Below are 27,893 nucleotides of genomic sequence, written 5' to 3'. Positions count from 1 at the left end.
GTTTTAATGTGAACCTTGAATCCAGATCATTCCTGTTGCTGAACTCTTACAGCTCTGGTAAGTTTTTGTCTCATTTTCCTCACACCTAGGTTTAATTGAAAGCATCAAAGCTCACCTTGCTTAATTTGATGACACAATACCAGGTGTCAAAAACATGATGTGCATAAACACAGGTGGTGGAAAAATTACGGTAATTTCGTTCAAGGATTACTTAAATTTAATGAGTAATTAAAGTGTCATGGAATCAAAGCTGAACATAAAGATGAATTATAATGACAGGTGACTCAGTTCTGGCTCTGCCGTGATTAAAACAACTACAGTTTTACCCCATAGAAGGGAATACACTGGAATGATTAACAGTGACACCCCTGTTGCATCATAGTGTCCCTGTACGTGCAATACTAGTGCTCTGCTCTGTCAAGACAAAAAGTTTACCATCAGATTTTTACTTTGTGCTATTACTGGAATTTCCATAAATGACAAGCTTACATAGTTTCTGGGTTATCATGGAACATGATCATTTGCATTTTAAGCTGTTAAAATACAAATGATCAGTTTGCCAATAACCAAACCAAAAAACGTTGCATAGTTGGCAGTAACGTCATTTCAGTGAGTACAAATTGTGTTCCAACTGAAAAATTTCAAGCTTTTTTGTTTTTGTTGTACCAACCTAAGGCCTGTTTGTGTTGTATTCACAAGCCAACATTTATCACTTCAAAAAATCACTTAAGTCTTTAAATACATGAGATGACCACTAAAACCTGACAATTGTGGAATGACAGCAGCAGCAGTTATGTTTTTAATTTTGGTGGTGTGGCAATCTTTGTGTTTGCTGGTCCCTTTAATTAAGCATGTGCCATTTTGTGGTTTCAGGTATCTGGAAAACAGCTGGACAAACTGACCACATGCAGGGTCTGGACAGCCTAATGATGACAGGTTGTTTGGTCTTGACTATTTTTAGTAGGTAACAAAATAGCGTTCAACATCAAACCCTGAAAGCCAACCACTTTATTCCCAGAACACTTAATGGTAATGTCTTTAGGAATAATTACTTGTGTATAATCGTCATTTGTAAGAGCTATTTTAAACAAATCAAAGGACAGAAAAACATTGTCTGTGTAAACCTTTTACATTTTTATTGCTTTTTAGACACAGAGAAGGAAGATTAATCAAAAAGTCCAAAGCCCATATCTTCATCTGACTCTTCTGATTCCTCTTTCTTCTCTTCTTTTTTCTCTTCCGCTGAAAAGGAAATACATAAGGAAAACAATCAATACTACAGATGCCAGAAAGAATCTTTAGTAGCACCAATATCCAGTATAATCATTTTTTATGATGAAATGTGTCTACAGACTATTGAAATGTAATAATAATGCAATCTGAAATTGTATGTAATCCTACAGAAACGTAAAAAGCAACTGTTTAATATACAGATAAGAGGTATATACAGACCAGCAGCAGGCGCAGCCCCAGCTCCAGCGCTCCCAGCAGCAGCAGCGGCAGGAGCTGCCACAGCACCGCCTGCTGGTACAGAGGCTAACTTAGAGAGGCCTGTGAAAAGAGGAGAGAAATTGAAATTTTAGCTATGTATGCCATCTTTAACTCTTCAGTTGTGTTTATTGAAGGGCCTTTACCTGAGTTCATGACTTCGTTGATGTCTTTCCCATTAAGTTCACTAATGACCTATAAAAGAAATATGATTTAACTTCCACCACGCAATATCTTTAATGAGAAAAAAAAATCTAACGTTTTCTCCAAATGCATAATATTCATTGTTATGTGCATACTTTGTTCAAGCGTGTCTCATCGGCCTCAATTCCCACACTGCTCAAGATGGCCTTGATGTCCTTTGCAGAGGGGCTGGTGTTTCCACCGAGCACAGCCAGGAGGTAAGCGGCCACGTAACGCATTCTGCATAGACAGAAGAGAAACAAGATGACAGGTGAACAATTTATGTAAAAATATTTAGAAAATCTGCAACACTGTGAAGTCTAGGAAACCAGGGGGAAAAAAATCTGAATGACACCACACACTAAAGAAGCTTGCTTTTGCCGATTTTACATGTGTTAAACTGGTAATCCAGTAATTTAGAGCCAAAATGGTAACCGATCGATCATCAAAAAACTATTTTGCTAAATGATTATTCAGTAATTTATAAGCCTAACTCCTGCTTTTCTGCTCATCATTCTCCATCGTCTGTCTTTGGTTAGACTAAACAAACAGTATGTCAACTTCAGCTTCACTACTAAACAGTGACTGGCATTTAACACCATTTTATGAGATGATAGAAAATGAATCTGACAGGACCAAACAATGAACACAGAAAGCAATCAGTTACATTAAATGATCAATTAAATTATTTTCTAAATAAATTTGGCCGAAAAATAACAACATATTAGTACATATTAACCCAGACCAACAGTCCAAAACCCTAAATATTCAGCTGACAAAGCAAAATTGTGGTATTATGAATAACTGATCTTAATACTGTACTTCTCTTTAACTAGGTCCATTTTGTCAAATAAATATATATGTAATATATATCACTGTAATGCTTCCAATCACCACTAGGAGGCGATTTTGTTTATCGTCATATTAAGATAATATGCAGGAAATAAAAACATAATGTTATAGAGATGTTCTGACTCGGGATACTCATATTTTGGCTAAATACCTTTACTGATTTATGTAACTCGGTTCTTCCACAGTGCGAGTGTTGTACTGGAGAGGAGCCCAGTTTTAGCTATCGTTAGCTTTTGTTGTTCGTATATTACAACCTTTTATTTAAATGATAAACAACACTGAGATGACTGGAGGACGGGGACAGAAATTCCGCTGTTAACGTTAGTAATATCATTGGCCTGTTAGCAGCTGCTCTGTCCCCCGGTTTTAGTCCACAAACACGGTCACATGCGGTTCCTTGCTAACGGAACATGGCGCCGTGTTTGTACCGTCCTCCATTTCTGACTTTTACGCCACTAACGTCACATGTTCCAGTAACTAAAAACAACCGCAGAATACGCGTCGTGTTTAAAAACACCGTACGGCATAAAATACCGACCACAAAGGCTTTAATTCACGACTCTGTGACTTACTTTTAAGTCTAAAGAGACACGAAACGTCGGTCACGCCAAGAAGTCCGGGAGAAGGAAGGGGCGGGGTCGGATGTGGTGGAAGAGCCGGAGAGCGTCGATTTCATTGGTCCATTCCGATGACAGTAAACTACGTCACCATTTCGCAGCACAGACTATATTTTTAATTAACAGCAGCTATTTAAAAATATCATACATCTCAGACGTGTTTTTATTTATCCTTTTAATGTGACCAACTTTGGTTTTAACCTAAATTTTCTTTTCTAATCCATGTCATCACCTTAAGGTTTTGAATCTCCTGGTCTAGTCTGGGCTGAACTTCAGGACTCGGACTTCTTTGTAGGAAATAAATATTATTAACTATTGCAAAAACGAGATGGACACTGGATAGTGAGGCACAGGTTAAACAATCCACTACTTTAAAGAATGAGCTACAACATTGACTAAACCTCATATTTAAGAGTTGCATGCTCTCTATTGTTAGATCAGTGCATGCTTAATGTGAGACCCTTTCACCGCCTGGTTATAGTGTTTGTAACTTTGTCTATTCAAAGGTGATTTTTACATCTTAATTGTCTCTTAAATGGCTTTAAAATTCAAGTCCTAATTACCATTGCCATATTCTGTACCAAAGTAATACCTACTGCTTGAGGACTTCACAGTTCATGTTGCAAACAAATAAAGGACAACAACCAGAAGGTGGTGATGCTGTAAATCTTGTGTGTAGTACACTGTAGGACAGAACAATGATTGGGTTAATTGTACATATTATTTATTACCATCAATTCTCTGTCAGCAATAAAGTTCAGAAATCATCAATACATTACTATATCTCTCTAAAATGTACCTATAAATAGATTCTTTACTGGGAATTTGTATTACCACATGCGTCATTGTAGAAAACAAAACAAGGGATCATCTCTTATAGCAGTGTTGCGTATATTATGCAATAGATTAAGTATATTAACATTAGCTCCATTGTCAAACTACAGTTCAATCAACTCCTCCTGTCTGTCCTGAGTAAACAGCCAGTTGAACAGAAAGACCACTGAAGACCACACAAACTCTGCACTCTTCTTCATGTCTGTGACATACCACATTTTATAGCCAAATTCTCCCAACACCATGAGGGAAAATATGGCCAAGAACCCAAGGAAGATGCGGTCTATAAAATAATTTGCCTTCTCTCTGAAGGTCCACTGCTCCCAAGTAAGGGCATGGCGGGCTTCACTGTATTTACTGAAGTGGAGCAAGGCGATCTGTTCATTGTCCAGCTCTTCCTCTGGAGCCTCCAGGTCTCTGCTGCTTTCTGATTCGTCTGTTTCAGTCATTTTAGAGTGGTTTGGTGCTGCAGCTTAAAGTTTCATTCAGCAGTCTGAGAATATTAAAATGATCAAAGTATTGGAATTGCTTTCAGATACCAAAGTAATCTTGCAAAGCTTCACAGATCTTTGTTGCAGCAGCATTGAATGACCAGGAAAAGTCTTACCTCAGAGACGTTTACTGTAGGATGAATATAAGATGTACAATGAAAACAAAGAGTTATTTCTTTCTTTGTTTTTTTTTTTTGTTTCCGTACCTATACAATGAACCCTTCAGTGTTCAGCAGGCCGCCAGCCACAGAAGCATGTGGTACGAAGGCAGTAAATGCGGCATCTACCTCACTAAGATGAGGGCTGAGGATTAGACCACACTCAGCAGTTTCAAATCCCTCGACAAGGATGAAGGTGACAGATGGTAAAATACATCCCGGTGTGTTTGTGAGGGAAGGGCAGACATAGTGAAAGTTTCAGGAACTAGTATGGTCATATGAAACCATTCAAGCTTATGTCATGACATGACTCACAGGAGGATGTACATAAACCAAGTTAAAATTAAAATTAAAATCTTTTGGAGACCACTGTAAAATAAAAATACACAAAGGGTGATGTTTTAAAAACATCAAATTGTATTTAAAATTATATGTACAGATGCATATAGTAAATGTCATTAGACCTTTTTTCTTTTCTGGAAGTAGTGTAATTGAAACCAGGCAGAAGTTAAACTGATGACAAAGCAGAGCTGACATAGCTTTAGCAGAGGCTTTTGCTCCAGAGTTACAATAAATCACTTCAGCATAATGATCTTTGGGTAATTTGTTCAAATGCTACTGGGCCTTTTCAACAATCTGCCACAGCTATTGAAATATGGCTCAAAAAGGCTGAATTAGCTGAAGGTGCCTGCATCCTCTGATAAAGACTAATGGCAAAATTAGAGTTATGTTTCATTTAGTTTAGTGATTTTTTTTTTTTTTTTTTTTTTTTGCATTTCTAATATGGCCTTTTCATTTTTCTGTATATGGTGAATGAATAATGTGAGATTCCTAAGCTCAAATGCTCAAATCTTCATATCAAAATATATTGCTGAAGTGCCAGTTGCAAAGAGTGTCCCATGTTCTAAATGACTCTGGGAAGGTTTTCCATGAAAGAAAAAAAAAATATTTTATGCTCTTTTTATATTCCTCAATAAATCTTCACCATTCTGACACATCAGTTCACATTAATAGTCAGGCATTCAATGTAGGAATTTTTAAATGAATTCTTTGTACTAGATCCACTTTTTAATCTATGCAGATATATTATGAGATCTGAGTGTGTCAATAAAACGTGAACTGGTCAGAAATTAAATTTCCCAGTCAGTGACTTAATGAAGTCCTTTTCTCTGTTAATGGGTTTATATTACAAATACCATGTAATCCCATGTGTTTGATCACTACACCATCTCACTGTACAATATGTACACAGAAAGTCTTTGTTACAGGTTTACATCCACTTTCTCTGTCAGGGCTGGTGTGCTGGTGGTGCACTGGGTGGACTGTATGGGTCTACATAACATGCAACGACGAGTGATTTGGATCAGCGTGAGACGGAACCGCTTTATCCTGAATGCATAAACCATTGGATTCAGGGCTGAATTCACATGGGACATGAAAATCCCTATGTATGTGGCAAACTTGGGTATGTAACACTTCGGGCAGAAGAAGCTGATGCAGTTCATGATGTGTATTGGCAGCCAACACAAAGCAAAGAGGAAAACCACCAAGGCCAGTGATTTAGCCAGCTTCAACTCCTTTTGGTAGTACCTGTCTCCATCACAGGTGGCTTCAGCACGCTGATTAAGCTGCCGTCGGATCACCCTGAAGATCTCCCCATACAGAGCTATCATTATGGTCAGTGGAGCCACCACCCAACCGAAGAAATTGAAGTACACCATGTAGTCCATACTCATGACGGCAGTGAATTTGCAGAAAATTTCTCTGGAACTGCTGCTGTTTCCTTTGGCATCGTGGGTATTCCAGCCAATCATTGGAACGAGTCCAGTGAGGAAGGAAAGCATCCAGCAGAGACAAACCGCCACATATGCCCTCCCCTGGGTCACAATGGTATCGTACCTGAGCAGGGACATTGAAAACAACATGAAAAAAGGTGTTTTAATCACCCAAATTTGCACATGCATGTTAGTGTGCAAATAATTTTTAGAGCTAATGCCACTACGCAGATTAATATTCAGAAGCATTTTTCTCAAGGACCAGCCTTTTAATCAGAATCCTTTTGATAAATAAAATGTAGCATGGTGACTGCCAAATCCCTAAACAAACTGTGCCTTTCTGCATTTAGGTAGGCAGGGACCTTTTCATTTGTTTAAAAGCACTGATGTCCAACACATTGATTTGCATTAAACCAGACAAAGATATATGGCACTATGTCAGACATCAACAGTAGAACCACTTCCTGATAGACTCTTTGAGGCTAGAGTACACATTTACCTCTCTGATGCAACAAGCAATAAAAAGTATAATTACTGATACTACAACTATAATTAATTGCTCTTCTAAAATATTCTTGAAACAACTTTACAAAAAGTAGCTGACAGTTAAGGCATTTTGCTTTTGGAGAACCAGTGAAAATGTTATCAACATTGAAGATAATTTTGTAATTTGGACAATATAAAGAAATGTTATTTGACTTAGTATCAGTTGGATTCTATGGAAATCATGCTAATACTGGCTGCAACATACATTTGATTACACAAATGATGTAATCAAGTTATGAATATACTATTCATCTTCCTGTAAACCATTCATTATTATGTTGATACTGTAAAGCTTCTATAGGCACTGTCATCCTCACAAACATCAACCAACTAATCCTCTCTTTCCCTCCTTTTATGTCACAATCAAGTTCCTCACCTGGTGGGAATCTTGACTCGTAGATATCGGTCAATGGCAATAGCCAGCAGGGAAAGGATGGAGCTCTGGGTGATGATCAACAGCAGACAGGTGAGGAAAAGGCAAGTATAGAACTGAGTGTTAAATCCCATACTGATGATAATAGCCAGAGGGATGACCAAAACTCCCACAGCAATGTCAGCCACAGCCAGTGACACGATGAAGCAGAAGGTGGTATTGCGGAGTGCCCGGTTCACATACACCGCCAGCACCACCAGCACATTCCCCAGCACAGAGGCCAGGGCAATAGCTGTCTCAATGGAGATGTATACCATGTCCACATGCTCCTGAGGCTTGATACCAGGAGAGGAAGGCATTTTCACTATTCACAGATCTTGCTTACCTTTTCTCAGACTGGAAAAAAGTTTAACTTACTTGTTGAAACTTGTCTCCGCTTTAGATTTTGCTTCAACATAGACATAGCCTCTTTATGTAAATTTCCTAGCAGAAGGAAGTGACCCTTTTGCCACATTTAAACAGTAAGTGGCCCGTGTTCTCATGAAAGGCTATTGAATTGTTAATCCTCAGCATGATGTTCTAGCTCTGCACAAGGATTGGTATAAGTGCATCTTCACTCTTCTTCCTCCTTTCTCTCTCTCTAAGTGCGCTAGTCCTGGAAAAGCCAGTCATAAAATTGAGGGGAGGGACTTCTGCTGCAGCACCCTGCAGCAATAGTTCGCCTCATATTGCCAGTCTCTTTGTGTGAGGTTTATTAGGAGAACTGTGGTTTCTATGTAATAGCTGGCAAGATACATGTTGATAAGGGTTTTTAATATGACATATGCATCTAAGCTGCGCATCTGTGCTGATTCTCTCTCACTACAAATGTTTCAGTAATCACAATGGTCAGTATGTGACTAGATGAAAATACAATGCCAGGTATATTTGTAAAATAGTTAATTACCCAGCAGAGAGCACTGACACTAACTGATTTTTAGCTATATATATTTGCTGATGTCTTCGCTCATAACTATTGAGACTGGCCCCAGAAAACCTGTATAGGACAGGCAATAATGTACATAGTTAATCTTACAGAGTTTTAAAATTATTCCCCCTGCAGCAAGACTGGAGGTGTCACATTACATTTTTCATCATTGAGCAGCTATGGAAGTAGGCTAATCATATTTACTTAATGTACAAATGTAAATCTTAAAAATGCAATAATAATAATACTTCTATTGTTGTTGCTACAGACAATTACATCACATACTCTTGACTGATCTCTGTGCAATTTGAGTCCAACGTTTCTATGAGTTGGACTCTACAGGGTAAACTGCAGGTAGAAAATGGATCCAAAAGTTCAGTTACTTACAAAATTGTTAATTTAATTGTCCTTTCATAGATGAAAAGACTTTGGCAGCAACTATCACAGAGCAGGCAATCATTGAGATGGCTTTTAGTTGCTTAAGGAAGCAGTTTCAATGTCTGCCTGTAAACATATTCAGTCTGATGACTTCACTTTTTTTTTAAAGAAAGCTGTAATGTAGGATGTTGATTTGAGACATAGTCTGTGATCTCATGGTCTAGTATACACTTCAGTGTTCACGACAGTGAATTAGTTTCATTAGGCCTCTTTCAACCCACATGCTTTCAGCTCAAGTGCGGATGTATATAAATTATCACTACTGATTGCTGGAGACATTAACTGTAATGTCAAAAGTGTCAAAAAATACAATACTGCAGTATCATATACTATATTACTATATTGGCTGCACTTATATTGTGTGGCCATTATAATTTATTGCTTTTTTTTCCCTTCTTTCCTTCTTGCTTATTCAGAAATGTAAAATTCTGCTTTTTGGCAATGTACACTTGTAGAACTGTATATAAAAAAAATAAAATAAAATTCCCTTCTCACCCCTATGGGTGGTGTGTATGTCTTCCTCAATCTCAGGTCCTCTACCAGAGGCCTGGGAGTTTGAGGGTTCTTCTCAGTATCTTAGCTGTTCCTAGCACTGCACTCTTCTGGACTGAGAGCTCTGATGTTGTTCCAGGGATCTGTTGGAGGCACTCTCCCAGAATGGGGGTCACAGCCCCAAGAGTTCCGATTACGATGGTGACCACCGTTGCTTTTACCTTCCACATCTTTTCTAGCTCTTCTTTCAGCCCTTGGTATTTCTCCAGCTTCTCATGTTCCTTTTTTCTGATGTTGCTGTCACTTGGGACTGCTACATCTACCACTACGGCTTTCTTCTGCTGTTTGTCCACCACTACTATGTCCAGTTGGTTAGCCATCACCAGTTTGTCAGTCTGTATCTGGAAGTCCCACAGGATCTTAGCTCGGTCATTCTCCCTCACCTTTGGAGGCGTGTCCCATTTTGACCTCGGGACCTCCAGCCCATACTTGGCACAGATGTTCCTGTACACTATGCCTGCCACTTGGTTATGGCGTTCCATGGATGCCCTGCCTGCTAACATCTTACAACCTGCTGTTATGTGCTGGATTGTCTCAGGGGCATCTTTGCACAGCCTGCACCTGGGGTCCTGTCTGGTGTGGTAGACCCTGGCCTCTATCGATCTTGTGCTCAGGGCCTGTTCTTGTGCTGCTACGATTAGTGCCTCTGTGCTGTCTTTCAGTCCAGCTTTTTCCAGTTGTAGGCTTTCTTGTAGTCAATCCAGGCGGTGCACAGGTTGGTCTGTCTGGTCTCTAGCGAGTGCTTTATCTACCAGTAGTTGATGTTTTGCTCCCCTGGTGTCCTTACCCTTTCCTTTCTGGGCTCCACTCATGTATTGAGCCATGTGCTTACTCATCTTAGCCACTATGATTCCTGACAGGAGCTTCCATGTTGTGCAGAGGCAGGTTATCGGGCGGTAGTTGGATGGGACTTATCCTTATGGGGAGCATATATATATATATATATATATATATATATATATACACAGACCAGAGAATCTTAATTCTCATAGTCTGGGAGTCCTTCATGTGTTTTTTGGCAAACTCTATGCTGGCTTTCATGTGTCTTGCACTGAGGAGAGGCTTCCGTTGGGCCACTCTGCCATAAAGCCCCGACTGGTGGAGGGCTGCAGTGATAGTTGACTTTGTGGAACTTTCTCCCATCTCCCTACTGCATCTCTGGAGCTCAGCCACAGTGATCTTTGGGTTCTTCTTTACCTCTCTCATCAAGGCTCTTCTCCCACGATTGCTCAGTTTGGCTGGACGGCCAGGTCTAGGAAGAGTTCTGGTCGTCCCAAACTTTTTCCATTTGAGGATTATGGAGGCCACTGTGCTCTTAGGAACCATGAGTGCTGCAGAAATTCTTTTGTAACCTTGGCCAGATCTGTGCCTTGCCACAATTCTGTCTCTGAGCTCCTTGGGCAGTTCCTTCGACCTCATGATTCTCATTTGCTCTGACATGCACTGTGAGCTGTAAGGTCTTATATAGACAGGTGTGTGCCTTTCCTAATCAAGTCCAATCAGTTTAATTAAACACAGCTGGACTCCAATTAAGGAGCAGAACCATCTCAAGGAGGATCAGAAGAAATGGACAGCATGTGAGTTAAATATGAGTGTCACTGCAAAGGGTCTGAATACTTATGACCATGTGATATTTCAGTTTTTCTTTTTTAATAAATTTGCAAAAATTTCTGTTTTTTTCTGTCAAGATGGGGTGCTGAGTGTACATTAATGAGAAATAAAATGAACTTTTTTGATTTTGGCAAATGGCTGCAATGACACAAAGAGTGAAAAATTTAAAGGGGTCTGAATACTTTCCATACCCACTGTATATATATATATATATATATATATATATGTATATGTATGTATATATATATATATATATATATATATGTATGTATATATATATATATATATATATATATATATGTATGTATATATATATATATGCATATGTATGTATATATATATATGTATATGTATGTATATATATATATGTATGTATGTATATATGTATATGTATGTATATATATATATATATGCGTATGTATGTATATATATGTATGTATATGTATAGCGACTGGATAGCTCAGTGGTTAAGGCCACTGACTTTGGTGCGGAGACTGCAGAGAAGGGGGATGAAGTTGGGTAAGAAATACAGCAGGCTGTCCATACCAGAGGCCCTGGAGACTGCCAAACAACGACTCACAGCCCTGGCCACACGCCTGAAGAGGTACACCAGAGAAATAGAAGCACGGAGAATAAACAAGATGTTCTCCACCGAACCATCCAAGGTGTACTCTCAGTGGGAGGGCAGTAACACGAGGGCAGACCCACCAACACCAATGCCCAGTGGCTGGCAGACCTGAGAGCAGACCACAGCAACCTCCCCGAACAAGAACCAGTAACCATCGCAACGGCAGATATCCGAGAAAGGGTCTCCAACATGAAGAACTGGACAGCACCGGGGCCTGACATGATCCACACCTACTGGCTAAAGAAGCTAACTGCCCTCCATGAACGCCTGGCAGCTCAAATGAACCAGCTGCTAATGGATGGGACTCACCCAGAGTGGCTAACTGAAGGCAGGACAGTCCTGATCCTGAAGGACCCCCAAAAGGGAGCAGTCCCATCCAACTACCGTCCGATAACCTGCCTCTGCACAACATGGAAGCTCCTGTCGGGCATCATAGCGGCTAAGATGAGTAGGCACATGGCTCAATACATGAGCGGGACCCAGAAAGGAATAGGTAAGGACACCAGGGGAGCAAAACACCAACTACTGGTGGATAAAGCGGTCGCTCGAGACTGTAAGACCAGGCAGACCAACCTGTGCACCGCCTGGATTGACTACAAGAAAGCCTACGACTCAATGCCTCACACATGGATCCTGGAATGCCTGGAGCTGTACAACATCAATAGGACCCTAAGAACCTTCATAAGGAACTCAATGGGACTGTGGAAAACAACCCTAGTAGCCAACCTCAAGCCGATAGCACAAGTCTCCATCAAGTGCGGCATCTACCAAGGAGATGCTCTGTCCCCGCTGCTGTTCTGCATAGGCCTGAACCCCCTCAGCCAGATCATCACTAAGACTGGCTTCGGATACCGACTGCGAAATGGGGCAACCATCAGCCACCTCCTGTACATGGATGACATCAAGCTGTATGCCAGGATTGAACGAGACATCGACTCACTGATCCATACCATCAGGATATACAGCAACGACATTGGAATGTCATTCGGACTGGACAAGTGTGGTCGAATGATAACAAAGAGAGGGAGAGTTGTCAGGACTGAAGGAGTTGAACTCCCAGAAGGCAGCATAGCGGATGTTGAGGGCAGCTACAAGTACCTTGGAATCCCACAGGCAAATGGGAACCAGGAAGAAGCCGCAAGGAAAGCAGCCACAGCCAAATACCTACAGAGGGTAAGGCAAGTCCTAAGAAGTCAGCTAAATGGGAAGAACAAGGTCCAAGCCATCAACACCTACGCCCTGCCGGTCATCAGATACCCAGCTGGCATAATAAGCTGGCCAAAAGAGGACATAGAAGCCACTGATGTCAAGACAAGGAAGCTCCTCACAATGCATGGAGGACTTCACCCCAAATCCAGCATACTGAGACTGTACGCTAAGAGGAAGGAAGGAGGCCGGGGACTGGTGAGCGTCAGAGCCACCATCCAAGATGAAACGGCCAAGATCCATGAGTACATCAGGAAGATGGCCCCAAGCGATGGAATACTTAGTGAATATCTCAGGCAACAGAAGCCCGATGCAGAGGACAAGGAGCAAGAACCATCATGGCAGGACAAACCCCTGCACGGCATGTACCACCGACAGATACAAGAAGTGGCTGATATCGAAAAGTCCTACCGGTGGCTGGAAAAAGCTGGACTGAAAGACAGCACAGAGGCACTGATCGTAGCAGCACAAGAACAGGCCCTGAGCACAAGATCGATAGAGGCCGGGATCTACCGCACCAGGCAGGACCCCAGGTGCAGGCTGTGCAAAGATGCCCCTGAGACAATCCAGCACATAACAGCAGGTTGTAAGATGCTAGTAGGCAGAGCGTACATGGAACGCCATAACCAAGTGGCCGGCATAGTGTACAGGAACATCTGTGCCGAGTATGGGCTGGAGGTCCCAAGGTCAAAATGGGACACGCCTCCAAAGGTGAGGGAGAATGACCGAGCTAAGATCCTGTGGGACTTCCAGATACAGACCGACAAACAGGTGATGGCTAACCAACCGGACATAGTAGTGGTGGACAAACAGCAGAAGAAAGCTGTAGTGGTAGATGTAGCAGTCCCAAGTGACAGCAACATCAGAAAGAAGGAACATGAGAAGCTGGAGAAATACCAAGGGCTCAAAGAAGAGCTAGAAAAGATGTGGAAGGTGAAGGCAACAGTGGTCCCCGTGGTAATCGGCACCCTCGGGGCTGTGACCCCCAAACTGGGAGAGTGGCTCCAACAGATCCCAGGAACAACATCAGAGATCTCAGTCCAGAAGAGCGCAGTGCTAGGAACAGCTAAGATACTGCGAAGAACCCTCAAACTCCCAGGCCTCTGGTAGAGGACCCGAGATTGAGGAAGACACACCACCCATAGGGGTGAGAAGGGAATTTTTTTTTTTTTTAATGTATATATGTATGTATATATATATGTATATATGTATGTATATATGTATGTATATATGTATATATGTATATATATGTATATATATATATGTATATGTATATGTAGACTATATTCAGCCTTACTGTCCAGTTTGTCCTGGCTGCTCTTCATTAGGTAGGCCTATACATACCATTACATTGCCTGATATTAATGCAGTGCAAAATTAAAACAATAAAAGTGTTCAGGCCATGGAAAAATCAGTTAATTGTAAATTGCTGTATTTTTGTTTTGGTTTTGCAGGGCAAAGCATCAGAACCGTGTCTTAATCTTTAACCACCATTAAGCCTATGTTAAAATGTGCACAATAATTATGAATTGATAATTGTCATATTGATCAGTTCTCATGTCACTGTAAATCAGTAAATGCATTTTGGTTTATTAAGAAGGTTTGTGTCTGTGTGCATGTTATGTAAGAAGCTAATTTTTTAGGTTTTAATTTAGGTGGCTTCACTGCTTTATGATGAAAAAGTCCCTGTGGTTGTTAACATTACTATGTTAGCAAGATCCTCCAGATGATTGTTCAGCAATACACTGACAGTATACGATCTACAACATACAGTACATGGCAAAAATGCATCCACAGCAAGAACCTGGAAAACACAAAAGAAGCTTAGGTTTAATGGTTGTAAGTGGTACCAGTGGCTAACATCACCACATTAACTGCTATGCAATGCTAACACAAGATGCAGACTTTACTGCAGTCCTATGTTACTCTGAAAAATAAACCAATTCAACCAGAAAGCAGCAGTAGTCACTAATTATACAGTTTCGGTGTTTGTGGCCGTAACATCCATGTTTCCATTTTAAGGGGAACTCTGTGTGCACAGGAATTTGCTGTAGTATTTTTGTTCCCATCACGGAAGCAGATTTACTTGGGGTCTTACTATTTTTTTACTGTAGTGCTCAGATGTTTTGGACATATGTGAACAAAGATTTAAATTGAAAAAGTGCAGTAAACTGAAAACAAAACAAAACCAAACACATTAAAAGAATAGGTTTCTGGATAATGCCCAGTGTGTTGGGAATTGCTGATTTTGTGGTCACTTTTTATTGAGTTGTCAATTGCTTGATAAAAGCAACTCCAACAAAAATAAGTTCCTCATGCTGCAGCTGTTGTCACTTTCATTGGCTGTTTATTTGTGTACTTTGTTCCGTTATATCTTGTCAGTATTTGCTTTGTTCACACATTTTTTTTTAACTATAGTGTCAGCTTAATAGTAGCAAGGTATGTGTTTCATTCATGATGATACAGGAAGTGAAATTGGTGACCTTGTGATCTTATGCCCTGGTACACCACATTTTGTAATTCCTTCCTTCCTTACTATGGGTCAAAAATCTGAGACAGTCACTTTTTAATAAAAGATATAATACTTAATGGATAAAGTTAATGATTTTTTTTTATGTTTTTGTGATTTTCCACAAATCCCATACAGAAAACTGTGAGACCACCTACTGTAATGTAAAAACAATAAAATCGTCAAATTGTCCCGTGTGACATTTGAACATTCAACTGACGGTCAAAATGCTTGATATTTAGTTTAGTTTCAAAGGAAAGCAAAATATGACTGTAAAAACAGTTTTGACCAAAATTAAATTAAGGTTGCTGTTAACTGTGATGACTTTTTCCATTTAATTGTACATGTTTTCTGTTTATGTTGAACAGCAACAGATCGCTATAGTGAATAAAACATAATAATAACCCCAACCTTTTAAACCTGGAGCAGCACAAATATAGGTGTAATTAAAAGAAAATGCATCCATCAGCAAGACACCAGATTTCACAGTAGACATGTATTTTAATGAAACAATGCTTATTTAAGAAATACAGTTTCCATCACTAAAACACTAAAGCCACATAACTAGTGTGGGGGGAAAAAAAATCTACCTCATTCTTCAGATTAGGACCAGGGTAAGATGAGCATGGGTGATTTCTCAGAACTGTTATCAGAGACCACAGCCATTACTGTTACTGTTACATTTAGCAGTAAAAATAAAGCCAGGTATGTCTAGGATTACTGAAATCAACAAGCAAAACATGAGTTTTTTTGTTTGAATTTTTCTTTCCACAACATCCTCAATATTGTTGAACAGCAATATATTTATTGCTGACCATACCCTGTTTAGAGCCAGATACACACTGGAGCTGGTGTTATCTCATTGATAATAGCAACACAGTTCAACAACACTGATGTGTCTATAGTGAAAGTCAGTGTAGCATGATAAACAAGTGCAGTACAATGGCACTTAGCTTCTGTCATCACAGTCTTAACTAGTAGTGATGGATTTCTGTCAAAAAAAAATTCAAACTTCAGTGCAATATAGATTATTTAAAGCTGCTTGTGGTACATGAGCTACCACACATTTGTCTTTAAATATCTATGAACTCGTCATATGCCAATAATATTTCACAGGAAACTATGCATTTTGGCATCTGGCATGATATGGCATTACAAGTTAAATGCTGCCTAGCAATGCCCATGCAGAACTTGCTGAGAAGTATTATAGGCTGTCAAGTTGACCCAAAAAAAAAGTGTGGGTAAGGACTTCCTCAAATGTTTCATAAGACGAAGATGAAAGATAATTGCCACAGTGCATTCAGACATGGTGAAACAGTTGCCACAGAACATTAGCTGTAGAGGAAGCACAATGAATGCGGGCCTGGTGATCTACACAGCAGCAGAGGTGCTCATTGCAGTTAGCTGCTGTTTGGGGAATATGCTGGTTATTTTGGCACTATGGACCAGTAAAATTATTCAGCAGCCCACCTTCTGTCTTATTGTCTCTCTGGCTGTGGCTGACTTTATGGTTGGCTGCGTGGCCATACCAATAGCTGTACTGGTGGATGGACGAGTGAGGACTTCATTCTATGGCTGTCTCTTCCTCAGCTGTGTGGTCATCCTGTTCACCTTGGTCTCAGTTTTGTCTCTCATGGCTATTGCTGTGGACCGTTATCTCCGGGTGTATATACCTCTCAGGTAAGGTTTTGTTCTGGAAAAGTCATTTTTGTCTCAAACTAGCCTCTGTTTTGTCTTGTAGAGCAAAACTGAGTCCATCTGACTGTATGTCAAAATATTTGTGATTGTATAAATTGCAAAACTTTTAATTGTACTGTTTTTTTAAATACGTTTTTGATTTATTCAGTACAGTAATTAGCATATTTCTTTTTAGGTACAAAAGGGCAGTAACACAGAGACATTCAAGGCTTGCGGTAGCAGCATGTTGGCTTGTTGCAATACCACTGAGTTTTGCTCCTATGTTTGGATGGAACAACCATGAAACGTTGTCTACTTCAGTCAATTCTACTATTGTTTGTCAGTTTATAACTGTGATCCCCATGTCATACCTGGTTTACTTTAACTTTTTTCTCTGCACCTTGGTACCTCTGTTGGTGATGATTGTGTTGTATGTTTTTGTATTCTGTACCATTCGAGGAAACCTTCGAGAGAAACCAGGCAACAGTGCCCAAAACCAATCACGGCACTACCTGAGGAAAGAGAAACAGCTGGCAGGATCTTTGGCTCTGGTCTTGGCCCTGTTTGCCCTGTCCTGGCTCCCTCTCCAAATAATGAACTGCATTGCTTACTTTGGCAATGATGTACCACACACAGCTTTCTATGTCGGCATCCTGCTTTCTCATGCCAACTCAGCTGTAAACCCAGTTGTGTATGCATTCAAAATAGAAAAGATCAAGACTGCATACCTGAAGACTTGGAGAGAGTGTATTACATGTGGAGAAGAAAATCAAGGCCCTCAGACAAGCCAGACAACAGACAACAATGGCAGCACAGACCTGAACAGTGTAGCAAACAATGTGTGAAGGCAGATCACCTTGTTCAGGTGTGTCTTTTTTCTTAAGGACAAAGTTTAAATGACCTTTTAGCAAAATTAAACATCTAAAAACATGTTACTAACATGTGAAGGTTTGTTTACTGTAAAGTCATTGACAGTTTGAAATTCAAAAGCTGCATTTATTGACACAGTAGACAAATCAAACCATGTGCACTCAAAGATTTGTTATCTTTTATGCTCAGGAATGTGCATTTGTTTCTACTATAATGTATGCGGCGTGTGTGTCTGTCTGTTTGGGTATTGCGAAAACTGTCTTGCAGAGGAAAAGAACCATTTCCACTTGTTTCTAAAGTTGTAACCAAGTTTCATATCACTTGTCTTTCTGTTTCTGTTCAAGTTCCAGTTCTTCATGTAAACATTTGGTGGAAACATTCTCTGACTGGAAATCATCTTCACTATCTTATAAAAAGGTATATAGCTTTCAAGGATATATAATCCAGGTATGTTGCTACAAGTCAGACATTGCAACCATGTTTGCCATCATTATTTGGGGGCATGCATTGTTCAGTGTGTACACTTGGTCAGAAAAAAAAAAAAAGTATTTATTCAGACTGTATCAGATATGTGTTAAGTTGGCTGTACTGTTTAAATCTGTAGTTCCGTTGTATTGGAAATAGGATATAGGAATCAATTTATATTTTCTTGTGTAAAAGGGAGTTAAAGCATAGACTTTAAAACTTAAAACACCACAATGTACAGACCCAAAAATGAGCAGAGTTGTCTCAACATACAGTCGCAGCTGAAATTGTAACATATAAAGTTCACAGGATTCACATTTATTGCTGTAGAGATGTTTGTATTTTTCTAGTCACTAGGTTTGCAATATCGTCCTTATGTGACCAACTGCCAGTTGTACAACCCCTGTTTACTAAAAAGTGAAAACAGTGCGCTGTGTAGGTTTTATTATTTGTACTAGCTTGTAATAATTTCACTTTTTTATGAGCAGAAGTACTTGTTGCATGTCTGTTACACTAGGCATGCAATAAAATGAACAGGTTTTAAGCTGAATGCTAGCGGTTGGACATTTGTATTGCTTTGGTTAATTATTATTTTACTTATTTTATTATTATTCACTTTTTTTGCAAAGGACATAACAAAGATGCAGCTCACCCACAATAAAAAAAGACACCCAACTTCTCAAAACAAAATGCATTTTACTTGAATCACCACAGCACCAACTCAGCTTTTAACCAGCATTTGTTATAATTGGACAGGTACTGATGATATTATGGGTGCTTTGATTTAAGTTAAAGATTATATAGAATAGAAAATTTTCTTTGGCTAATCAGTCTTTGTTTGTCCTTTTTATTTTAGGCATTCAGTTAAACTTTGTCATTAATTTGGTATGCAGGCTACTCTATGTTCATTTGTTATCATATGTTTGCAATTCTGTAGTTACTTGAACACTTAGTTTCATTTATTAACTTTTAAGTATGTGCAGCTCTATTTTCATCTGTACATGCAGTATACAATAACTCTTAAATGAATATTGCTTAGTGTTCATTCTGTTCCACCTGGAGTATTCATTTTCTGAAAGCCAAAAAACACATGTGCATATGAGTCACGATTTTCACCCGAAATGCATCAGAAACTAATTTCTTAGTATTTATTCAGTATAGACCCTTCAGACAGCGGTCCACACAGGATGAAGTTAAATGTGATCTTGCCCAGAGTTGTATTTGTAAAAGCTTAAACCACAACACCCCATTTCCTGTTTCTACATATGTGTTTCACTTTTGGTGGAACTATCTGCCAGCAGATCAATTATCAGTCTTCTGGAGAATATAAGTTCCTGACTTATATAACACAGTACAGCTTAATAACTAATGTTTCATACACTGAATTAATGGTTTGATATTGTGATAATTTAAATTTAAATTTTATATTTGTATAACTTTTCACAGATGCACCAAATTTAGTAAAAGTCCCAGTCTAAGCTGCTCTATAAAAACAGTAAGGGCTAAATTTTATTTTAGATTTCTTTATTCTGTTTTTATCTGACAGAGCAGTGTGTCTGATAAGCATCATTTACTATCTAGTTACAAAAAATGTTATAATATATCACTTAACATAATTCTGCTCCCAAACTTAGAGCTTTTGCTCTTGAGTGTACTCTTACATCATAAGTTAACACCTTGGGGCCATATTTACAAAAAATCTCGCCTTACAGAGAATTACAAAGAAAAGCCCCGTACTAAGAGTTTCCTCCTTGGACAAAAAGCTGCCAAGACTCTTATTTATGTGTTTACTGCTGTTGATGATTTAAGCAGCACTTAAAGTCTGTGAACACTAACTGGGTTATGAATACCAAATTTTTTTTCTTTGGTAATTGTGTCAGATGGCTAAGGCTGACAGCATTAGTGCTGTAAGCTGTATTGTATCTATGGCATAAAATTGTTACCTCTGGTGTTCTGGGATTGTTTGATGTTGTTATTGAGCTAATTTGAATAGTAAATGGCCATTGAACAGTGAGTACGTAGTACTACTTTTAATGTAGTTGTGTAATTTAGTTGAATGTAATTTAGTTTTAGGTTGGTTTGTCAGTCCCACATAGTCCCACATTTGATAATGTCCAGAATGCTATTGTATGGCCACAAGATGGTGTCAGAGTGGCTCCTTCACCACTCGATCAGAGTAAGTGAGCTTCATTCCAAGCATTCATTGTACCTGTCAAGGAAGGTAATAGACTGTATAGTTATCACCTGAGTAGGATTTACTCTATCTCCCAAACTATACAACCTACTACCTCACCTTGCTAGGCTCAACTTCAAGCACAGCATCCTTAAAAAAAAAGCTTTGCTCAATGTTCCAAATTCAAAACATGTTGTTAAAATATACCAATTTCATCATTGTGTCTGGTTAATATATAAAGCCTTTGTTGTGTGTGCAATCTCTTTTCCAGATGGGAGGGATGGATTATCTGTTAAATATTTGCTCAGTCTTTGGGTTCCTTTGTCCGTAGAGCTCCCCATGTGTGCACAGGCTTCAAACATCACAGCTGATGAACCTGTCTCCTTAGGAAAGACAGTAGATTGTATAGTTATCTCAGAGGGAGGACACAAGCCCCACAACTATTCAATCTACTACCTCAGCCTTAAGGACAGATGTTTTTGCAGGCAGCAGTGAATATTTTTCAGCAGAACTGTGAGACAAAATTAAAAAGAGAAAAAAAGTGAGTTTTAACATGTTAGTATCCTCCTGAGGGAAAGAAAAGTAGACTAACAAATACTTTCATTTGTCATTTTGGCATACATGTTAATTTATTTTGTAGTAAACTACACTTACTGTACTGCATTTGTATTCAAAATAGCTGTAAAAAAAAAGTGCATATTTAAATGGAATTCAATGACATTATTCACATGAGACCGCCTGCTATGAAAAGAGGTGGACTGGTAACAGCTTTCCCTCTCGGAGCATCTGTTAAATCAGTTTTTTCCAGAAGCACACGCCACTCACCACATTATAGTCTTTGTTGTAAAATCAAGACTTGGCTCACAAGGCTTTCAACCAGCACTACAGTGGTATACAGTATCTGACCTCAATCACTGCTCACCATAGATGTGTTTGGCACTTTAGCATACACTGGACATGTGCAAAAGACAAAATGCACTTTTGTAACCAGAGAAAGGATAGAAATTTGTGCAACCCTGATAAGGAAAAGCCACTTACAATCAGAGAAAGTGGGATAAACAAGGATAGCTATGCAAGGAATTAATGCCTGTTTTACTATAAAACTTAGCTTAGATTTTACACATAACCCCCCCCCCCCCCCCTCGAATTTGGTCCCTTCTGTCTTTTCAACTAGAAAGTAATGCAAGGAAAAGGAAGAAAAACTGGAAAATTGCATTACCTCAGCCATTTTAGGGAGATGTTTGGCACCCGCACCCAACATCTGTGGTGCAACCTGTGCTCATGCATCAGCTCAGATCAACTTATTTTTTCACAGATTACAGTGATGGGCATGTTTAAAGTGACTTGAAGGAATTGCTTGTTCATACATATCAGGGGGAGATTTAGAAATAGGGGGAACAGTGGCAGTGGTGGTTAGCACTATTGCTGCACAGCAGGAAAGTTTTAGGTTCAAATCCCGGTCGACGCTTGTGCCTTTCTGCGTGGATTTTGCATGTTTTCCCTGTGTCTCTGTGGGTGTATTGTTGATAGACATACAGATGGGGGTTAGGTCTCAGTGTTATATGCAATAGACTGGTGATCTGTCCAGCACCCTGTCTCTCACCCAGTGTCAGCTGGGATTGACTCTAGCCTCCAAGTGACCTCGAATGATAAGTGGTAGATAATGGATGATTCAGAAATATATGCCAAGAAATCTTGCTAGTGATTTTTGCTTAAAAATCGTTAAAAGAGAGCCCAAAGGCTTGCCTTCTGAAAATTACTTTTTTTGCTTAGTGTTAAAGCCACTTCAAGTTCATTGAAAAGGGAGTCTGTTTACTGTGCCAGCCCAAGTCTGGGACACAGGCTGGGCAGAGCTGTCTGGGCCCTGACAGAGCCATACTTTGGCTTACCTGACTCAGCCCAGACATTGTTATGGTAGGCGACAATGGTCAACCCATGCAAAGGCTTAACTTTGCATAAATTAGCATGTGAACCACAGTCACATGAAAATCAGCAGGGCAGTTCATTAACATTCTGAATTCTTCTTTGGCCTCATTAATGCAGACAGTGATTGAAATGTTTTGGCAGGCAGTATGGTGTTGGTGCCAGGGCATGCTCACTGGGGCAGAAAGAAAAGGCAGAAGGACATCAGGGAGTGGGGGGCCTTAATTGAGATGTTGAATCAAATGGTATAAAACTCTTCTAACTGGCTGGCAGGAGGGATGGAGTGAAAGCAGCAAAGGATTCAGCTTTGCTTACAGTAAAAGTTGTGTGGACTACATACAGTTTGTTGTAGCCATAACTGTGTGCTTTTCCCAATGATAATAAAACTGTCTGTTTAAAGCTTACACCGCAGCAGGAACAAAGGCAATGCAGTTCAAAAGTTTCTCAGTTCTTAGTATCTTACAGTTCGTGCACTCTTGATCTCTGATCTACACCACATTGCATAATCTAACAAAATGTGACTCACTTCTCTATTTGTCAGAATAATCTGTTCACATTGTTTCATTACATTATCAGATGTTAATTACCTATGAACCCTGCTAAACTGACACCATATCTTTAGATATTACATTTTTTGACCACAGGCCACTGAGGAACCGCTACACTTTTTTTAGTCTTTCTTACCTTGATCGTCTCCAAATATCATGTCAGAGATATGCATCAGCTTTTTTAACAAAAGCAAAGTTGGAGGTAAACACTATTTAGCACCTTTAAGAGTACATATGGAATAGTGGGTTTAGTTGTGAAACTGGAACAAATATTTATTTTTTTGTTTGTTATTTACACTATGAAGTAAACATTTGACTTTCACAGGAACTGATGATAGGAAAATGGCTGCTCTGTTGCAGAGTATAACAAAGAGAAACAGTTTCAAGTCCAAGTAAGACTCGCTCAGAATATTCAACATGCCAGAGAATATATCGATGACATGGTCAGTCATACACATACTCTCCCAATCGAAATGCCCAGAATAGCCCTTCTCATCTTACAGTGAGAAACATTTATCTTATTAAAAATATCTGTGATTATAAATGCACAGGTGCTGAACAAACTGAGAATTTAGTAGACAAAGGTGCAAGAAAAATACCCATTATAAGCTGGCGTCGGTCCATGATGATCTGCAGAATACGAGGGACGACTGTGAGGGAACAGACTGGGCTTGGTTCTCTTATGCATCTCTCTCCAATATTTGGTGCCAAGTAATGGGCATTGTGTGTATGCCAAGCCGAATCTCAGTGAGACAAAAAGGGGGTGATGTCGTGGCTGCAGCATGGCAGAACCCACCACTGATGGGGGAGGAGAGTATTGGCAGCCGGGCAATGAGAAGATGCCATGTCAGAAATGGGGTATGACACCATACAGTAGGGTATGGTGGCATAGCTTGCTGCCAGATGCTCAGTGTGTGTCCATGTTACAGTATGTGAACTAGGTGTTTACACATCTCAAGAAAGCTCCATTGTTCCTCAAGCAGACACTGTCCATATGTTGGACAAGTGTTTATGTTTTGTGTGACGCTCAGTTCAGTCTCTCTGACGAATTCTATTTAAATAAACTCAGATTAGCAGGAATTTATGTCCATCTGGCACATCAACTCTGTCTGCCATACATCTTCCCTGGCAGTTATAAACTAAACTACATTTAAAACATCATTTACAAATTATTTGTTATTTCAATGAAACATCAAATGACTGAGCTACCCTCTATATTTTTGTACAAAAAGTACTTGAGTCCAGAAAATGACCTTTGTCCAGTTTATATTGATATCAATATGATATCAATTATATCTTTGAATTTACCTGCAGAAATTAAAGTTTATCTTATCTCATCTCCCATATATGTATGTTTTCAAGCTGACATTACAAACATGAATGTTATGTTTGAGGCCAGTTTTTGGAGATAGATATTATAGTGGACTCAGCCACAAAAAGTAATTTTTTGTGGTCATACTCCTTCATGGTGTATAAGTCTCTGTTCAAGGTGTGTAGATAAATGCTCATCTGATCACCTCAAATAGTAAGACTTTGACGGATTATGCAAATACAAGTTAGAAACTTTTTTTTCTGTGATCCTTTAATACAAATCAATATACAGTTCACTTAGCACCTCATGATAAGTTCCATGAGACTGATTTTAGAACCTCTGGTCAAATCTAACACAACAGAATAGAAGGTGTTACTGAAGGTATGTGTCCAGATATGAACTAGATTAGGTGCAGTTTAGATTAGGTGGAGGTGTGCAATTAACATATATTGTCCTACCCATTTTATTTTATGTTTGAACACAAAGTCTATTGGTCATGTAAATAAGGAATAAATAAATAGGCTGTTTGTGATGCTTGCAATAAGTCTAGTTTAGTGCATTATATTTATTAAAGATTAGTATTTTTGTAATACTAAACACACAGATTAATGAGGTGTTACGTTAAAATATTAGGTAAACTGTTGGTATGCTAAGGGTTATGCTGACAGCTCTTCTTTCCAATACTTTTATGTGAGATGTCATGAAGTGCTGTGTTGTTAGATTGTTTATGGCATGATGTTTTATTAGACTGATGGGATCATTTCCTATCTCTGGTCCAGTCTGTCATATCGATATTCTGCTCAACTTACCACTCAGTGAATGGATCTACACTGATGTTAAGAGCAGTAGCTGAAAAAAGTCCTTGCAAGTATTTTTTATGGTTTGTTTTAGTTCACTGCTTGTTTGTTAAAACAACGAATGCCTTACAGTTCAGTTTATTACAGAGGAGTGTTTGTTTAGTGATCATCATGTCATCATGTGGTTTTGTCCTATTATGGGAAACCTCCCAATGTGATATTCCATATAGTTCAGGACAACTGCTGAGACGCCAATGGAACAGCTGGACCATCCATATGTTACACTGCATAATGAATTTCTCATGGCTTTTACAGTGTGCATTTTTTTCACATATGTTGGAAGAGTTTTAAGTGATTATTTATGGGGTATGGTGATGACAAGCATCAGATCAGTCGCTGTTTATAGCCCATGAATCTGCTTTGCTGACATACAGGAAGAGCTGAATTTGTGTATGCAATATGACTTGATAAAATCGTCAACCAGAAAAAAAAAGACTTTGATCCTGGTAACCACAGAGTCACTAATCATGGGTAAGAGAGAAACGCAAATAGCAGAGGATATGGCTTTCCAAACAACATGTCATCAAGCAGCATAGCAAGTTCATCTGAGGAGAACTGGGGGGGAGGAGGCAGTAAGTTCATTTTCTCTCTGTCTGCCCATCCTCCCTGCTCCCTCCCACTTTTTTTTCATTCACTTTCTTTCTGTACAGCTCAGTGTCCCATAATCTGCTGTGATCACATGCAAAAATACAAACCCAAATGCTCAGTCAACTATATGCAAACAAAACTCTTTAACAGTTGTACTCAAAGTAGCACGTACACAAATGTTTACTGTCAGTTTGCAGTAAATCTGGGTCATATGATGTAATGTAAAACGCATGAGTTGTCTTTTGTAGATGTAACTGAATTATTGTTTTTTTTTTTTTTTTTTAAAGCTTCCATGTTTCTTGTGTGGTTAAAAAAAAGCCCAACAAAACAAAAAGGCTTGACCTGAAACTGTGACCTTGCAGTCTTACAATACAAGCCCCTTCATGTACTGTATAGAACAATTCTTGCAACACAGGGATCTGGTTCATGCTGGTTTTTGAATAGGTGTATCAAACAGCACTACTCAAGACCTCTTTGGGAATCATATGGTTTTCCTGTATGATATAGAAACCATACTTTTTTTAGAGGAGTATGGTGTACTTTTTATTTTGTGATAGCTACTGTATAGTAATACATATATAGTCTTAGGAGATTTTATTTGTTATCTGTGGTTGTAGAGTTCTTGTACCTACGCAGCAATTCTGCAACCCATAAACCAAATTGTTTAATTAAAAAAATTTAAATGCCGTTTTTCCTCTTAGAAACTTAGACTAATAATCACTTTTGATTGGGTGAAATGTTTTTGTTCAAGCTACTGGATTTGTAATGTCTATAGGTTCCAACTTGTTGTAAATTGTAATTAAATTGTAAATGTCTCAACGGTGCTTTCTAATACAGTCCTGTAGTTTAAGAGGCAGTAACCAAATCACTAAAATCTCTTTTTACTTGGGGCATGTGTTTCGTCGAACAGCGCCATGTCAACGGACTGCTCATTAGAGTAACTATATACAAATGCTTGGCCATTAGAACCTAATGCATTTAATCCAGTGAACAACACTATTCCACACAATATCCCGGAGTGTCTCAATCGAGCAAAAGCCATGAAGATTTAGGAATTGTGTTTGATGCAAGAAAAGCAGCCACATGTACAATGTGGAAGGTGGCATTAAAAGAAGGGTAAAAGTACAACAGACACAAATAAAGGGAGATGTCAGTACAAAGACGAATATCAAGGCCCAAACAAAAGCAGAATCAAAAATCAAATACCTGGAGGTGATCACTTTTTTGTAAAGGTCAGGCTAGTGTTCACCCGCAGAGAATTAGGCCATGGTGGCGGCGAAAAAAAAAAAAAAAAAAGTGGGTTAAAAAGGCGACAAGAATGCAACACATCCCTCTTTTTCGCCTGCAAGACGAGGGAAAGGCTGAGTGGTGTACCAGCAAACAACCCCACTTGAACAGGGGCTGGGGCTTGAGAGCAGTTTCTGGGCCATGCCCTCCTCTCTCCCTGCCCACTTTTACCCTGCTGCCAAGAGGGAGCGACAGTTAGAAGAAAGGGAGGCAGGAAAAGAAATCATGAAATTAAAAAAAAAAAAAAACCTTCTACACGTCAACTAGGGATATGAAATCTATACAGAATACGCAATAAAAGCAGATCAAATTTTATTTTGAGGTGAGTTCAAGAATTGACCGAATATACTAGGCGAATAAAAGGCAGTCACATAAACTGTAGATCATGTGTCATCACATAGACATCTCACTTGACCATAAGATTAAGGGACTGGAAGGGAGAAAGAAACGGAGACAGAAAGACAGAGAAATAAGCCCAGATAAAGGAATCTGAAGTAAGTACTTACATGATGTCTTCTAACACAGCCAAAAGGTTTGACAGATTTATCTACATTTGGCCAAACATTTCAGTGCCAGGTATTCCTGAAGCATTTCAGAGCAAATGAGTTAAAGGCTTCTCTCAAAGCCGTGCAGTAAAGCCTTTTGTCAGCAGTTGGCATCATTCCCAGGTAGTACATGCCTCACAGTTCCCATTTTCGGTAGTCAGTCCAGACGTCTTTAGTTGTTCTGCACCTGCCTGTGTTTTTATTCGAATTTCTCACACCGCAGATAAAAGAAATGGTAACCTCTGAGGTTCTGATTGAATTTGAATGCAGTAGTGTATGGAAACCAGTGTTTACTGCCAACATAAAAAACAAAGCAATTGGTTTGGGATGTTTACTACAATACATCCTCAAGTAACAAAATGTGTCATGGAGTTCAGAAGCCAAAATAAGGGCAAGGGAAGCGTCAGTTTTTAAGAATAC

General features: G+C 39.2%; 3 protein-coding genes across 4 annotated transcripts; 1 reads left to right on the top strand and 2 right to left on the bottom strand.

Annotated features, from left to right (window-relative positions):
* Nucleotides 1–1,110: 1,110 nt before the first annotated feature.
* On the bottom strand, nucleotides 1,111–3,217 carry rplp2 (ribosomal protein, large P2). The gene is made up of 5 exons (XM_026305804.1): nucleotides 3,096–3,217; nucleotides 1,788–1,911; nucleotides 1,635–1,683; nucleotides 1,453–1,551; nucleotides 1,111–1,242 (listed from the first exon to the last, which is right to left on the bottom strand). Exons 2-5 carry the CDS (start codon nucleotides 1,908–1,910, stop codon nucleotides 1,166–1,168), a joined length of 348 nt encoding a protein of 115 aa, XP_026161589.1. The 5' UTR covers nucleotide 1,911; nucleotides 3,096–3,217; the 3' UTR covers nucleotides 1,111–1,165.
* A 1,800-nt stretch (nucleotides 3,218–5,017) lies between these two features.
* On the bottom strand, nucleotides 5,018–27,556 carry LOC113129952 (adenosine receptor A1). Of its 2 annotated transcripts, none has more exons than XM_033325197.1 (2): nucleotides 27,435–27,556; nucleotides 5,018–6,522 (listed from the first exon to the last, which is right to left on the bottom strand). In XM_033325197.1, coding segments are annotated over exons 1-2 (639 nt in total). In that variant the 5' UTR covers nucleotides 27,437–27,556; the 3' UTR covers nucleotides 5,018–5,885. The 2 variants fall into 2 exon arrangements, with proteins under 2 accessions (XP_033181088.1, XP_026161996.1); XM_026306211.1 differs by lacking the exon at nucleotides 27,435–27,556 and adding an exon at nucleotides 7,321–9,380.
* On the top strand, nucleotides 16,433–20,376 carry LOC113129951 (adenosine receptor A1-like). Its single transcript, XM_026306210.2, has 2 exons — nucleotides 16,433–16,908; nucleotides 17,102–20,376. The coding sequence occupies exons 1-2, from the start codon at nucleotides 16,535–16,537 to the stop codon at nucleotides 17,748–17,750; spliced, it is 1,023 nt and encodes a 340-aa protein (XP_026161995.1). The 5' UTR covers nucleotides 16,433–16,534; the 3' UTR covers nucleotides 17,751–20,376.
* Nucleotides 27,557–27,893: the final 337 nt, after the last annotated feature.

This window comes from Mastacembelus armatus, chromosome 5, assembly GCF_900324485.2.
Source record: "Mastacembelus armatus chromosome 5, fMasArm1.2, whole genome shotgun sequence".
In the NCBI taxonomy this organism is placed as follows: Eukaryota; Metazoa; Chordata; class Actinopteri; order Synbranchiformes; family Mastacembelidae; genus Mastacembelus; species Mastacembelus armatus.
This window is presented reverse-complemented; position numbering and strand designations above follow the sequence as displayed.